The sequence below is a fragment of the Ixodes scapularis genome, unplaced genomic scaffold (genome assembly GCF_016920785.2).
Source record: "Ixodes scapularis isolate PalLabHiFi unplaced genomic scaffold, ASM1692078v2 PGA_scaffold12__126_contigs__length_90152505, whole genome shotgun sequence".
Classification (NCBI taxonomy): Eukaryota; Metazoa; Arthropoda; class Arachnida; order Ixodida; family Ixodidae; genus Ixodes; species Ixodes scapularis.
In genome coordinates this window covers 4,298,630-4,311,978 of record NW_024609838.1, presented here as the reverse complement: position 1 = coordinate 4,311,978, position 13,349 = coordinate 4,298,630, and the positions used below count along the sequence as shown (strand labels likewise).

General features: G+C 47.9%; 2 protein-coding genes across 4 annotated transcripts in view; one reads left to right on the top strand and one right to left on the bottom strand.

The window, feature by feature from the left end:
- LOC8024488 (FAS-associated factor 1) overlaps positions 1-6,547 on the top strand; it is a 26,468-nt gene extending 19,921 nt beyond the window's left edge. For all 3 annotated transcript variants that reach the window (XM_029991266.3, XM_029991267.3, XM_040499365.2), the window contains 3 exons: positions 1,135-1,245; positions 2,404-2,616; positions 6,352-6,547. In XM_029991266.3, coding sequence (XP_029847126.1) covers positions 1,135-1,245; positions 2,404-2,616; positions 6,352-6,432 — 405 coding nt within the window. In that variant the 3' untranslated portion in view covers positions 6,433-6,547. The remainder of the gene's footprint in view (positions 1-1,134; positions 1,246-2,403; positions 2,617-6,351) is intronic.
- Positions 6,523-13,349, bottom strand: LOC8024487 (RNA 3'-terminal phosphate cyclase-like protein). Its single transcript, XM_029991268.4, has 6 exons — positions 13,182-13,349; positions 13,020-13,091; positions 12,297-12,472; positions 10,482-10,970; positions 9,917-10,020; positions 6,523-6,719 (listed from the first exon to the last, which is right to left on the bottom strand). Exons 1-6 carry the CDS (start codon positions 13,321-13,323, stop codon positions 6,566-6,568), a joined length of 1,137 nt encoding a protein of 378 aa, XP_029847128.2. The 5' UTR covers positions 13,324-13,349; the 3' UTR covers positions 6,523-6,565.

Sequence of the window (13,349 nt, the reverse complement as noted above, 5' to 3'; positions counted from 1 at the left end):
AGCAGAAACACCAAATTTTTGTTAGAAAAGACACCAGAACATTATTTTAAACGAGCAAACCGATTACGAGATTGCACCTGGTGGTCGTTCCCAAATGTCATTATTTCAAACTTTTCATAAAAAGGACTAAAAGCCCCCCGATTCCCATAAAAGCAGCGCCTTCCGAGGAAGTATGGCTCTGAGCGCTCGTATAGCCTGTCACACTTGGCCAAACTGGAATTTCCTTCTTTCCCGCACTTATCCAACTCCAGTGGGGAGCGGGCCTTTCGAACGGCCAAGTTGTAGCAGATTGATGCCACCGAGTGGTGAAGCTCCCAACCACGCCAGCCTTGCCATAGCCTTGCCCGTGAAGTTAAATGTGGCGTCACGAAAGCTCTGGAGGTGCGGGATTTCCCGACGTGCATCGCGCTCGTCGAAATCGGCCGTTCGGAACGAAAAATGTAGCCATCCGTTCAAAATACAAACGCGCGATTGTAATTGGCAGCTCTTGTTGATCACATTTAACTTGTTTCTGAACATGAGAGGTAGATTTCAATTTTCGTTTCAGCACCCCTTAAAAGCCGACCTACAGAATCGTCTTCTGTGGGGCAGAAAACCGGTTCCCTGTTTCCTTCTCTCATTCTTCAGTCCTCCTCTCCACAGAAATCGGTCTCTAAGCTACTCCCCAGAAACCCTCCTCACAGAAAGAAGCAGGAGGGTCTCTTCCTTTCTGGAATGGAAAGGAGTTGAGAGTTTTCTTCATTCTGGCTGCTCTACAGCCTTTAATTAAGCAGCGTGTATATTAGCTGTGGGGAGAGTATCTTGAGTAGGGTCAATATTTTCAGTCTGTACTTATATCTTATAGAGTAGATTTTTGCACTCTGTTAACTTGAGTATGGGAATTCATTTATGTTTGCTAAAGAGGGACTTGAAACATTTGTATCAGAAAGTGAGCCACAACTTTGTATGAAAGACACAAAGTTGTGGCTCACAAACATACTCTTTCAAGTACTCCTCGAAAAAGAGGCCTCGGCTTTTCGAGCTCCTTTGCAGCTGAAAGAGAACTTGTAATGTGTTTGTGTACATATAGAGAGACGTGGTGACTTCAAAGAGCTGCGTTCTGCTTTGTCATTGCACGACGACTTCTGCCTACAGGAGGAAATCAGGAAAATGGAGCAGGAAGAGCAGCTACGCAGGGAAACGGCAGAGGAGGTGCAGAAGCAGCTTCACCGGGAAGAGCTCAGGCACCAGGAGCAGATGAAGGAGGTGGGAGACAGTTTCAAGATTTCCGAAAGAAAGCTGGTGTTTTGTTTTTTTTTGGTTTTCTAGGTGGCTCCACATATTCCCCAATACTTTCCCGGAATTTGAAGGGGACTATCTCGTCTCAAAAGAACACGCGAAAATGAGTGGGAACTGCTAGAACCAGACGGGACGAGCGAATCAAACTCTGCAATCGAAGCGTCACTCCCTCCCTCTCGGGCACTGGCTGCTTTTGAAGCAGACCTTCTCTCGTGCCACGTAGTCCGAGGGAGAAAAAGTTGCGCGTCGCATGCATGATGCACTCGAGCTTCCGTTCGCTTTGCTGTCGGGGTGGTGCCACTGGTAACAATCACTTTCTCCTCTATTTCATGAATCCGTGGGGCAAGAAAATAACCGCGTCGACGAGAATTCGACCAGTACGGCTTGGAGGACCTCTCAATTTGGGGAGGGCGCCTCGCCGATGTACTACTAGCAAGAGAGGTCTTGCAACCTCTGGTGTCCACGTCCTTAGTGCTCCTTCCTTCGTTCACCGGTCGACGTCGGCTTTTCTACGCCAGCAGAACTCTAGATTCGCAGACGAAGTGCGGGTTGTCAATGGCTTTCGACGCAACGTAGCAGACGATTGCAGTTTGAGCCTGCATCCAATCTTTCTTTGTTGCGGTGCTCGTTGTGCGCCATCTTCTCGTATGCGGAGTGCAAGTTCGTCCGCTTCTTGCACAGTGGTTGCAATGATGTCTGAAGGCCGAGCTCTTATTGGCCGATTGAAAAAAATAGTGGGTAGACCTCAAGGCATCTAACACCGAGGTCTACCCACCATCCTTCCAATCAAAGCCAATCAGAGCTCTGCATTCTGACGTCACCACAACCACCGCAAAAGAAGTGGATGAGCTTGCACCCCGCATTAACCATTTTTGAGGGCGGAGTGAACACACAGATCGGAGACGTGTTGCAGGCACCGAGTCGAGCCGGGGGCACGTCTTGCAGGATCCAGCTCCTCCGCTACCTCCATCGCAACTCCTGTGCAAGAAACAGACGACTTGCTCGCCGCATTATTTCCATTTGCGAACGACACTCCGTAGCAGACGAACTACAGCGACGAAAATCGAACCCTCGGTGTTCCTTTATATGCTGGATTTCCGACGTGGCGTCTTTTTACCTTCCCAGGCCCTGCAGCAATCGCTGGCACAGCTGGTGCCCGAAGAACCGGCGGAGGACGAGGACCGGGTGAGCCACATCCGGGTGCGCCTTCCGTCCGGGGAGGTGCTCAGCCGACGCTTCCTGGCCTCCTGCCCGCTCAGCTCCCTGCTCACCTTCCTCGCCTCCAGGGGCTTCCCCGTCGAGGAGTACAAGGTCCTGGCCAGCTGGCCGCGCAGAGACGTGAGTGGGCACCCCCCGTTTCTTCCGATCCCGCTGAACGATCGACTATTTTTGAAGGAGGGCGGACGGGGGTTCTTAAATAGTTGATTTTTTGTTTACTCGAATATAGTGCTCAAATGTATCTCTTAAGGCTGATTTTAAATCCCTCATATCTAAAACATCTTGGCTCAAACGGATGATACGGCAGAATATGCAGGGTAGTCAAGATGAATGACGTTCAGATACTGTAGGAGAAGCGCTAAAGTAGATTCACTCACACTCACATCAGAAAAACGGTCACTCACGTCGCGCTGACTTTCAACTCAAATTGTATTTTCGTCTTCTTTCGTTTTTCTTTTACCCGTGTTAAATTTGTCATCTCACTTCGTTCTCTTCTGTACAAAACAATTAGCAATGTCTATCGCACATTACCTTCGAGAATCAAGATAAAACAATTCTTTTTCCATTAGCGTTATGGATGGACTACTAACACAGGTGTCACTTCTTTTTATGATGTGAGCTGCCTCTATTATCTCACGTGTTAACTGATGATGGTTCTTTCCGATTATGGTGCTATTTTTGAAGTCCACGGCGCACCCACAGTCACGGCAGTGAATGCCCAAAAGTCCTGAGTTTGCTAATCGGGTGTTGTTGTTGTGTTCCCTTAATCTGTCGTTAATACATCTTCCAGTTTGTCCTATGTACTGTTTGCCGCATGATAGGGGAAAGCAATAAATCACTCCTTCTGAGCAAGGTATGTATGGGGTTCTATGCCTTTTAGTGCAGACGGTATTAGTGTTTGGTGTGGCGTTAACTTTTTTTCATAGGCCTGATAGTTTGATGGGGGCGGAAAAGACTACATTGATATTTGCGCGATTCCCAATCTTCTTCAGGTTATGAGAAATGTTATGAATGTAGGGGATGACTACAGGCCTCTGGTTACTGAATCTTTCGCGTGGCTTGCGGGATGTGATTTGACCTTTTTTAATCTGTTTAAGGAGACTTTCGGCGACTGAAGTTAATATATGTGAAGGATATCCCGCACTTACTATCCTAGATACTTGTCCTGTGAAGCTTTTTCTGGTGTGAGTGTGAGTTTGAGGGTGAGTGAATCTACTTTAGCGCTTCTCCTACAGTATGAATATTCAACTCGCCCAAGCATCGATTCTAAAGACGTTCAGATAATGTCAGCCAGGAAGACGTTATGGCAAACCTAGCAAAGCACGGAAAATGAATGGTCGATCTTGATTTTTGTTATTGTCTCTGTGTGTTTTCCCGAATATGATGAATTTCCCGGATTTATTTCGACGACCCTGTATACTATCCTGATTGGGTAATTTATTACGGCTCGTCAGGGTAACTGTTAATTAAGAATCTTTCCTCCTAACTATATATAGGGACTCCCAAGGGTCCATTGTACATCCTAAAGCTGATTGTTTATAAGGTAGTGTTATTTATTATATAAATAAATCACAGTTGTAAAAATAAAATAAATAGGATGATAAGTACCCAAGTTGATGCTAATTACATGTTACCTATTGAGTATAGGGCAAAAAGTAAAGCTTTAAGATGCAGTTCAGTCATTGAAGAAAACAAGGATACCAAGTTCTCTGAAATATCATCGGGACAACGTTGTCAGAACCCCAGTAAGCCCGTGGGACTTTACAAAAAAAAGGCAAAGCTGAGAAAATCACCCTCAAAGTTTCTGGTATACTTTCAATCCAGCTGCTTGAGATTTGAGTGTTTTTAGACCGCTACGAAAAGTGTAACATATACCTCACAGGACATTATGTACAAGTGCAGTATATTGAAAAGAAAAAGGCGAAATTGCAAGTGCGCCCCAACAGTTAACAAACCCACAACCCTACGATCGCAAGCTCGACATTCTATCACTGTACCAATTAGTGGGTAGCTGTCAGGCTAGTTGTCTTTAGCACGGTGGTCTTTACTACATGTTCCAATATGATCGCCGGTTGCCGGCATTCAACCAGTTTATTGGAAGAAAAAAAAAGGAAACCCAAGACGTGCCTTCCATCACATAGAAAAGGACAGAGCTTGGAATAAAAAAAGTTTATAACCAAAGAAAGAAAAAAGCTGCAGCGTGTACTGCAAATCCCGAAGGCTACGTAAACACATCCCATGTACGCATACTGTTTTTGCGTCACATGCAGAGGTTGCCCTCACTCACCCTCACAGCCACACTCACCTAAGCCCCTCACTCACACTCAACCTCTCACTCACCCACACCGTCACAGCTGCACTCATCCTAAGCCCCTCACTCAAACTCAAACTCTTTATTTCTCTCCGTTTGGAACGGGGAGACGGAGAAAAAAGCAACTCAGTTGTTGCTTGACGAGCCTCTGCCTCTCCACAGCAGCAAAAGAGGACAGCATGTACATACAAATGTTTTTTTCACCATCACACCATCACTGAACCTCACTCGCCTTACGCACTCATGGATCTCACCGCCCTCATGCACTCATGGCTTTCACGGCCCTCATACCCTTCACGCACTCAATTTATATGGCATGACATCGATTGCTTATCGGTGGAGCCACAAGGTGCAGCTGCTTAGACAAATGCAGATAGCAAATTCTGTCACGCATACGTAAAACTCGGAGAACACTATCAAGTGTACACATAGTATAGTATGCGTTAAATCGGGTGTAGTGCACCTTGAGTATTGCTAAATGTTTGTAATGCCAGAGCATTTCACTTATGCAACAGAATTGCGTAGCAATTTGCGCTAGGATATGGGATAAAGTGCGTCCGCAGACGTTGACAGAAAACTCCCCATTGGTCCTGGCAAGTATGAATAAAAATAAAAAAAAAGGGGGCAGCCAGGATGAGTCAGCCTTCCTTGGCATTATTAGATCTCTTGTTATCATCTCTAGGCATCGTCCTCGAGGGCGTCCTTGAGGTTGTCCGAGAGGTCATGCTAGGCGTCCTTTAGGCATAGCCCTAGACGACGTCCTCTAGGCGTTGACCTTAAGGTCATCCTAGAAGTCGTCGTACACATTGTTCTCTAGGCATCTTCCTAGGCGTAGTGAAGATAACAGCTTTGCTGGTCCTCCATCTTCATGTAAGGTGGAAGGGCTCTGCAACTTTTGTCTGCATAGATCTTTCTGGCTCTTATTACCCGGGCGAAGAGTGCAGATTCACTGGGCTGCAGACACAAGCGCACCGTCCGATACTTTGCAGACGAGAGCCGCTGCACACTGTCGGAAGGCGTTTCACAGCCCAGGAGACAAAGATGGCAGTGTGCCAAAGGTGATTGATGGAAAAGTGTACACAGGTCACACTATTAGGTAACTCTCGAGTTAGTTTCTAAGGTCTATGTTGCCTGAGGAGTGTCTCTGAATTGACATTAGGACGAATTGGAAGCACGTTTCTTCCTAATCCAAAAACATCCCGCCCCCGCGAAAAAAAAAGAAAAAAAAAAAGTGTATTGCGTGTTTACTGAGGCGTTGTGCAATGCTGCTCACAGCCTACACACAACCATGCTCCACCACCATTCAAAATTTGGCAGAGGTGTAAAGACTCCTGCGTCACTTGACGTCGGCTAAATTAAGTGGGAAAATTTCTCCGCCAAAATTAGCGAGGCCAACTCGCTGCGCGTCGACATCAAATCTAGCGGACTGCACTGCAAAATCGTACACGGACTAGAGTCACCGCAAAACCCCGGCGACAACGGCCGTCGCCGTAAAAGTCGTCGAATGCAGAGTTCAGCAAGACGTCTTCCTCTCTTGCACGCAGCTGTCCGCAATGGAGACGTGCAAGACCCTCGAACAGCTCCAGCTCTACCCCAAGGAAACGCTGACCGTAGAAGAACGCTGAGTGACGACGCCCAAAAAAAAAAGAAAACCGCCCCCTGTACCATAGCCTCGGACCCCCTCCCCCCCCTTTTTATTACTCTCAAGAACGGAATAAAGAGCACGCTTGTTTATTGCCACACGACGTCGTCGACTCGTCAGGACACGCTCTTGGCCAGGTTGGCAAAGCCCACGCCGACGCACGTCAGCCGCACCTTGGAGCAGCCCTCCGCAGAGTCGCCCTGCCGTCTTTCTTCGTCCACCCTGAACGTAGCGCCGAGGAAGTGGTGGAGGTGGCGGAGGAGCTGGATCCTGCGAGACACGACGCCGGTTTAAGTCGCTGCCCGCAACGCGGCTCCGACCGATGTGTTCACTCCGTCCTCAAAAGTCTGCTCGTCTGCTTCTTTTGCGGCGGTTGTGGTGACTTCGAAACGCCGAGCCCTGATTGGCTCTGATTGTAGGATAGTGGCTAGTGGGTATAGACCTTTTCCGCTTATTCTGGCCCCCGACCGTCAAGTAGGCATATCCGGTATGGGCGACGAAAAAATATAAAAACGTTTCAACCTGCAAGTAGTAAAAAAATAGAGGGGAGGCAAAACGAGAATGTGTGACCATTACATTTATGTCCTAAATGCCTTCTATCGCCGTGGCGACGGCAAAACAATCTTTTCGCCCATACTGGAGGTGACGACAATTCAGGATGGCGGTGCCCTTGCGATAAAGGTCAATACCTTGAAGCAAGCTGCCTCGAGGTCTACCCACTATCCTTGTGGTTGGAGCCGAACGGAGCTCGGCATTCTCACGTCACCACAACCCCTGCAAAAAGAAGCAGACAAACTTCTGTGGACGCCCGTTCTGCTGCAGGTTGCTCTCCGGCTTGACAGCCCACGGCAGATTCGGCAGTCAAGAGCAGGGACGCCGCTACGACGGCAACGCCCGCATTTTCTCTTGCTTTTTTTTTTTTTTTCCCGAAATTTCTACGCTTATTTGTTATTTGACAGCGTGACACTCAGGCTTTTGCGGCGTCATTTGTTACAACTTCAAGACCACTGTTGATGCTTGGGTGGAAGGGGACGCTAAAAACACCGTTGGGGGAGACATTCCACCACGTGGGGCACGCTTCGTTCCATGCGCCGCTAATTAGTCTTGGCTACGGGCCGGACCAGAGTAGAACCGTGCGATGGGTTTCGAGAGTAATTACCGAAGAGTAGCAACAAACACCTTGGAGACCAATACTGGAAGCTCCCGCATTGCGCGGGCGGAAACGGATCGCAAATGCCCCTGGCAAGCCTGGAGTCTCTGGTAGCAGACAAACTCCTCGGAATACATAGGCTTTGTCCATCTCCGCACGAGGGAATCAACAAAAAAGCATTGTGACGTTTTTTGTTTTTTTTTTGCTTTGATTTTTAAAATCTGTTGCCATTTCCCGAGGGAAGGATCTGTCCCCTCTGTGAAATTTTTTTCTTGGCTTTTAAAGTGCAGTTTGGTCTTTTTTTTTTTTTTTTTTTGCCAAGAAAACATTCTGATGTCACAGTTTATGTAAGGCATGCGAAATCACGAATCTATCTTTGCACTGTCTTTTGAAATACTTTAACATCTGAAACTCTCAAAACTTGGCTACGACTCAACTCTGATGTTCCAGTCAATTAATACATCTTTCGTTTGCTGTTCACATTACCATTTTCATGAATGTCTTGTTCTTACTGGTCTTGTTGAAACGACAATTTGGCTAATCCTGCTGCCGACACCATCGCCAACTATAAAAATAAAAGGCAGCAGAAAACCTATCTTCAATACTATATTCACTCCCACGATATCAATATGCTGCGTTGAGACGATTGTGCATACAAGATTTGAGGTCATTACCGAAATGAATGTAAAACTGAGTTTGACAGCGGTTAGAGCAATCGGGCCATTTATTTTTATTACTGCTTTGTTTTGTATGTTTCCGAATCTTTCTCGGCCATTTCGTTGCCTACAAACATCAGTCGTCTGCTATGGTACACGATACCCTTGATTGCGAATCGAAGAACGCCGAGGCATTTGTACCGTCTGCAAATTTGTTTTTTATTTTGGTTTTAGAGCTAACCCCCAAAATGCCTCTTCTGGTTTCAGTTGCACTTTATTCTTACTGCTGCAATGTTTGTAAAGCACTTGTATGGTCATTCTTTTCTAACGCTTTTGTTATGTTGTAATTGTGTGCATGTTTGTTTATGGGCACATCCGCTGCTGGTCAACTTTGGCTAGCCAGTGGGCTTTCTGGCCATATCCACTAAGCCGACCGGCGCGCTGACTTTGAAGTTCGGGCATCTTTTTGTGATCGCCTATTCCGAGAAGGCAACAGGACAAGGTTATCACGTTGCATCTCTCGCACCAAAAGTAAGTTTTGAGAACATAGTTGCGATGGATAAAGCCTTCTTTCCGGTTTTCAGACGAGAGGCAGTCATGCATAATACTCTGAACGGCGTTCAGCCGACATAATAAATAAATAAATGTTTGTTTCCGTGTGCGCTACAATTTGATTGCCATTGCAGCTGCAATCAATGGATATCACTGTGCAAATACACCGAATATAATTGTTTCAGCTCTTGGGACAGCTAAATGGGGTTGACAAACGTCCAGAACGTCGCGGAGCCCAGGTTTTTCCACTGCGTCGTCTGCTTTCAAAAACTCGAGTCTGCTAGAAGTGCCACTGTCGTTGTTCGACGCCACTCCCGCAGGTTTGAGGGGGAGACACCAGTTATGGCGAAGCTATATTGTATTTGGTAGCAAGGTATGATTTCGGTACGATAATGGTCCTTGTTTCTGTATTTCATGAAATTATGAAGCAGCCGTCAGGATGACAACAATAGGAAGGCCCTTCAGTTGTCCCGCATCCAGCACAAACTTTCTGCCTTCCACGATGCTTTGGCGTCTCGTGCACCTGGAGCATGCAAGCACAGCCAAAGCACTATAGAAGGCAACGAGCGCATTCCGGAGGGTGGGCATCTGAAGGAAGCCCACCCTTCCGTTCTGATCCTGACGGTGACTCCAGTGTTGGTGGTGGGCCGGACTGAATTGTGAGCATGCGATGGGTTTTGAGAGTAATTACTGAAGGGTAGTGCATCATAGTTTCAGTATATTGGCACTTGCACGAGAACTCCATGAAACCTTAGAGTAGCTAGTTGCTTACAAGCCAGTATGAATTCCAAAAAAAAAGGGATAATGTTTGAACAGCCACCGAGGTGTGTCGGCGCACAGCCGGGAGAGAGCACGAGCTGCTTGAACGGTGCGGGCAGCCACATAGTAGAGGGTTGCAGACAATTTTTTTGAACATGAATAAAGTTATGTAGTGATGTCTGTTCCGAACGATTTCTGGGTAACGAAATGAAATTGTTACAAGACCAGATGCATCACAAAGTCTCATTCATTGACATCTTTGAACTCTACCATCCCTCCAAGTGAACAGAAAATGTCTATTCATAGGGTGCCCCCTGCGTTGGTGGCAACCAACTGGCGAGGCTACTCACGTGTACGGCGTGAGAGGCCCCACCAGACACTTGGACACGTCGGGAGGGCAGAGGCACATGCACAGGGCCGCCAGTCCCTGATTGGTTGAGTCCACGCAGCCACCCTGGAAGAAGAAACAGCTTGTAAAGAGCAACTTGTAAGGCCGAGCTAGCACGACGTAAAATGGAAACCAAAACCAGTAAGGGAAACGTTTTGAGAAGAGAGCTTTACATTAGGGCTACCATGGCGCCCGGTGCACGTCTCGGACTGGTGCGTTTAAAATGTCTAGATTTCCTCCCAATGGCGTTGCACTTGTGTCATGCTGTTGCTGCGCAGTCCACACAGGGACGGCAGGCAGATGACCATTCTGTTGCAGGTCGCCCTCCAGCTTCACAGTTCCTGAAGGCTTCGGCAATCACGAGCTGGGATGCCGCAGTAACCGCGACACTCACGTTCGTGCGTTTCTATCGCTACAACTTCTGTGACCTAACGCACCAGTCAAAGACTCGTTCCAGGCACCGTGACGCTAGCTTTTTGTCGTAGTGCCCCCGTCGAGCGGACAGGTTGCATCGGCGGACCACTGACCCTATAGACTTCACGCAGCAGGGCGTAGGCCGCTTCCTCCCCCACGTCCTCCGGAACGCTCGGTGCAGCGCCCTCCTCGCCGTCGGGTCGCGACAGCGCCTCCGCGCAGAAGAAGGTGCCCTCCGTCGTTTCTGCGACGAGACAGATCCCGAACCCGGGCGACCGGGGGTTCTGGCCGCCGCCGCCCGCGTGATCCGTGTAGATGTACACGTCGGGCAGGCACTTGAGCAGCACCCCTTTGGCGGCTTGCACAAGGCGGCTGGCGACGAGCGGAGACACGCGGACCGCAAACGCCCATCCGCGGATCCGCTTTACTTTGCCGGGGTTGAGGAGCTTTGCCGGTCGCAGCGACCGGCAGAGCGGCGCGCGGAACCGGACCCTCCCACCGCCGTTCGGAGCCACGGCCCGGGCCTTGACGTGGAGCTCGAGCCCCTCGGACCTCAGGAACTTTGCGAGGACTGGGAGGGTGGCTTGCTTGATGGCATCCACCTGGGAAAGTGCGCGACTGCGGTGAGGACAGCCGCTTGTCCCCAAACGATACTGCAATCGTCGTTTTTAACGGTGCACAAAACCGCGATTTCGTCAACAGTGTAGAAGTGCAAAAAAAAACAATGTAGACAGAAAGGAGGCAAACAATGTGCCCCATGTTCTTTATTGCTTTAGTACTATTGTTGAAACATACCAACTATACCCTCCTCCACTCTTTCCAACTTAGGTGAGCGTTCGCTCGCTAATGTAGAAAGAGTGGAGCACTTTGTGGGAGGAGCTGTCTACCCATCTTATGGCTATTTTTTTAAACTACATCGGTAACCGTAATGTCTGCCTCTATAGGTAGTTTCTGAGGAAATTCGGACCACTCATTAAACAAGATGAAACCTTTCGGTTCGACTTACAAGTTTTCACTGTATGTTACCTTAGCTCGAAAATCTCCACAATGTACACTTGTAGGTAGTTAAAAATGTCGTTAGGTATTGTGAGACCACACGAAAATGTGAACGATAGACCAAAACGGGACATGCAAAACGTTGTCCCCTGCCCCAACCCTTCGCATATAAGCCCGCAGTTACTTTTCTGAAACACGCGTTGAAATGTGGCTGAGGTTAAAGTCGCTGGATCCTAGGAAAGTAGCGGCAAGCTCCCCATATGGTCGCAATTTTCGTTCATGAAACGAGCAGCTTCTCCTTGACCTCCATTCTCAGTGACCTGATCGAAATTCCGATGACGGGTTACTTTGTAAAAACATTTCTTGGTTACAGAGAATTTGTAATCCACACACCAGGGAAACAAGCGCACATCTTCGCACTGCCACCGCATGTGGTGTTGGTGCTTGGCAGTACCGAAAAATAATTTTTGTGTCCTGAAATAAGCAAGAACAATATCATTGTAAGAGATCCATGGAGATAAGTATGACTGATAAGTAAGTTGCATGCACAGCGCCAAGGACTCTTATATTGGCGAGCACCACTTTTAGTACGATGAGGCTCCTAGCGATCTTGGTGCAACTGGTTCAGTACGACCCTTTCGAAGCTTTGAATGAACCGAAATGACGATTGTCATGGCAACTGAGACCGATCAGCCAATCCTTTCGCGAAGTTTGGTTATCTGTTAGTGTACGACTAGCAGACAGGGAAGGCAATGGTGCGACTTTCCCAAAATCCAGTGACTTTAGATGTGGTAAGAGGCAACAAAAGTCACCTGTGATAACAGACAAGAAATAAGACTGATTATGCAAGGTTCGAAAGGAAATGAAGAGAAGAGGTAAACAAACTAAAGGGGCAGAACAATTCAATTGTTTTTCCTTTGTGAAAAACTTACAGATGGGTCAAGATGGTGGTGAGTGACACCGGTAAGTTGCGCATCCATGGGCTTTTTGCAGAACGGTGCCAGGCAGACGAGCGCCTCCAGATAGTAACCGATGGACCGCTGTGTGCAGCAGTCATGCTCAATCCGGCCGCCAGTCAGAAGTCCTGGTTTGTAGAGTAACGAGGTGCCTACAAACCACAAAAAAAAAAAAAAAAAAGAAGCGCCCTATCACTTTGATGTTGTATTCTCCAGGCTTGGTGTCATTGTCGCACAACACGTCCCACTACCATATCGGTGCTGCCGTTACTACGGGCGCTTGACGACAAAAGATGTTAAACAGTAAGGAGGAGTCACGTTTCGGAGAACCCAGAATTAATAAGCCAAGAGGCCCATTATTTAAAATAAAACTGCAAATTTTTTTTTTTTTTTTTTTTTTTTGGGGGGGGGGGGGGGGGGGTAATTTTACACGGTGGCAAACAGCGCAACGCATTTAGCGCGAATACGACATCCGGCACTCCTTAGTGTTTGGTGGCTTCGATTACAGCCTTTCAGGTCTAAGAAAAACTGGTGATCGCTCGCTTGTGCCAGTTGTGGTGCGTGCCAACTGTGTAGCGCTAGGTGCACACGGTGAAGTAAACGATCACGTATGTTTGTAAACAAACGAACAGACCAACTTGTGTTCCGAACTAGCGGAACATTCCCAGTCGAGGCAACGTACGAAATTTGCTCGGTTACCTGTTTCGCTGATTTCGACAACGGTCCCGTTGGTCACCTTCTCGAGTAACTTGAGCAGGTCCACTTCGAATTCTGTTAAAGCGGAAATCAAAACACATGTCAGATCGACACCACGTGTAGAGCGCTCCTCAAAATTAGCCAATAAGAGTGCTCGTTTCTTACCTTTCAAGCCGGGTTCGTCTTCCTTGTGACGGATATTTTTGATCTCGACGGGTTTGCTGCTCAGTGTGGATAATAAGAGACGCTGGCGCAAGAAATTGCAGCCGGAATAACTCGGCGACGCTCCCGGCCTGGACGTCGCCATCTTTGCCTCAAGAATGGATTGGATGG

Excerpts from the sequence above, each read along its gene's own strand:
- LOC8024487 (XM_029991268.4), bottom strand. The coding sequence starts at position 13,323 with ATGGCGACGTCCAGGCCGGGAGCGTCGCCGAGTTATTCCGGCTGCAAT. Across the intron at positions 12,473-13,019 it reads TGTCGAAATCAGCGAAACAG|GCACCTCGTTACTCTACAAA; the intron begins GTAACCGAGCAA and ends TGTGGTTTGTAG. Across the intron at positions 10,021-10,481 it reads TGCTGCGTGAAGTCTATAGG|GGTGGCTGCGTGGACTCAAC; the intron begins GTCAGTGGTCCG and ends TTCTTCTTCCAG.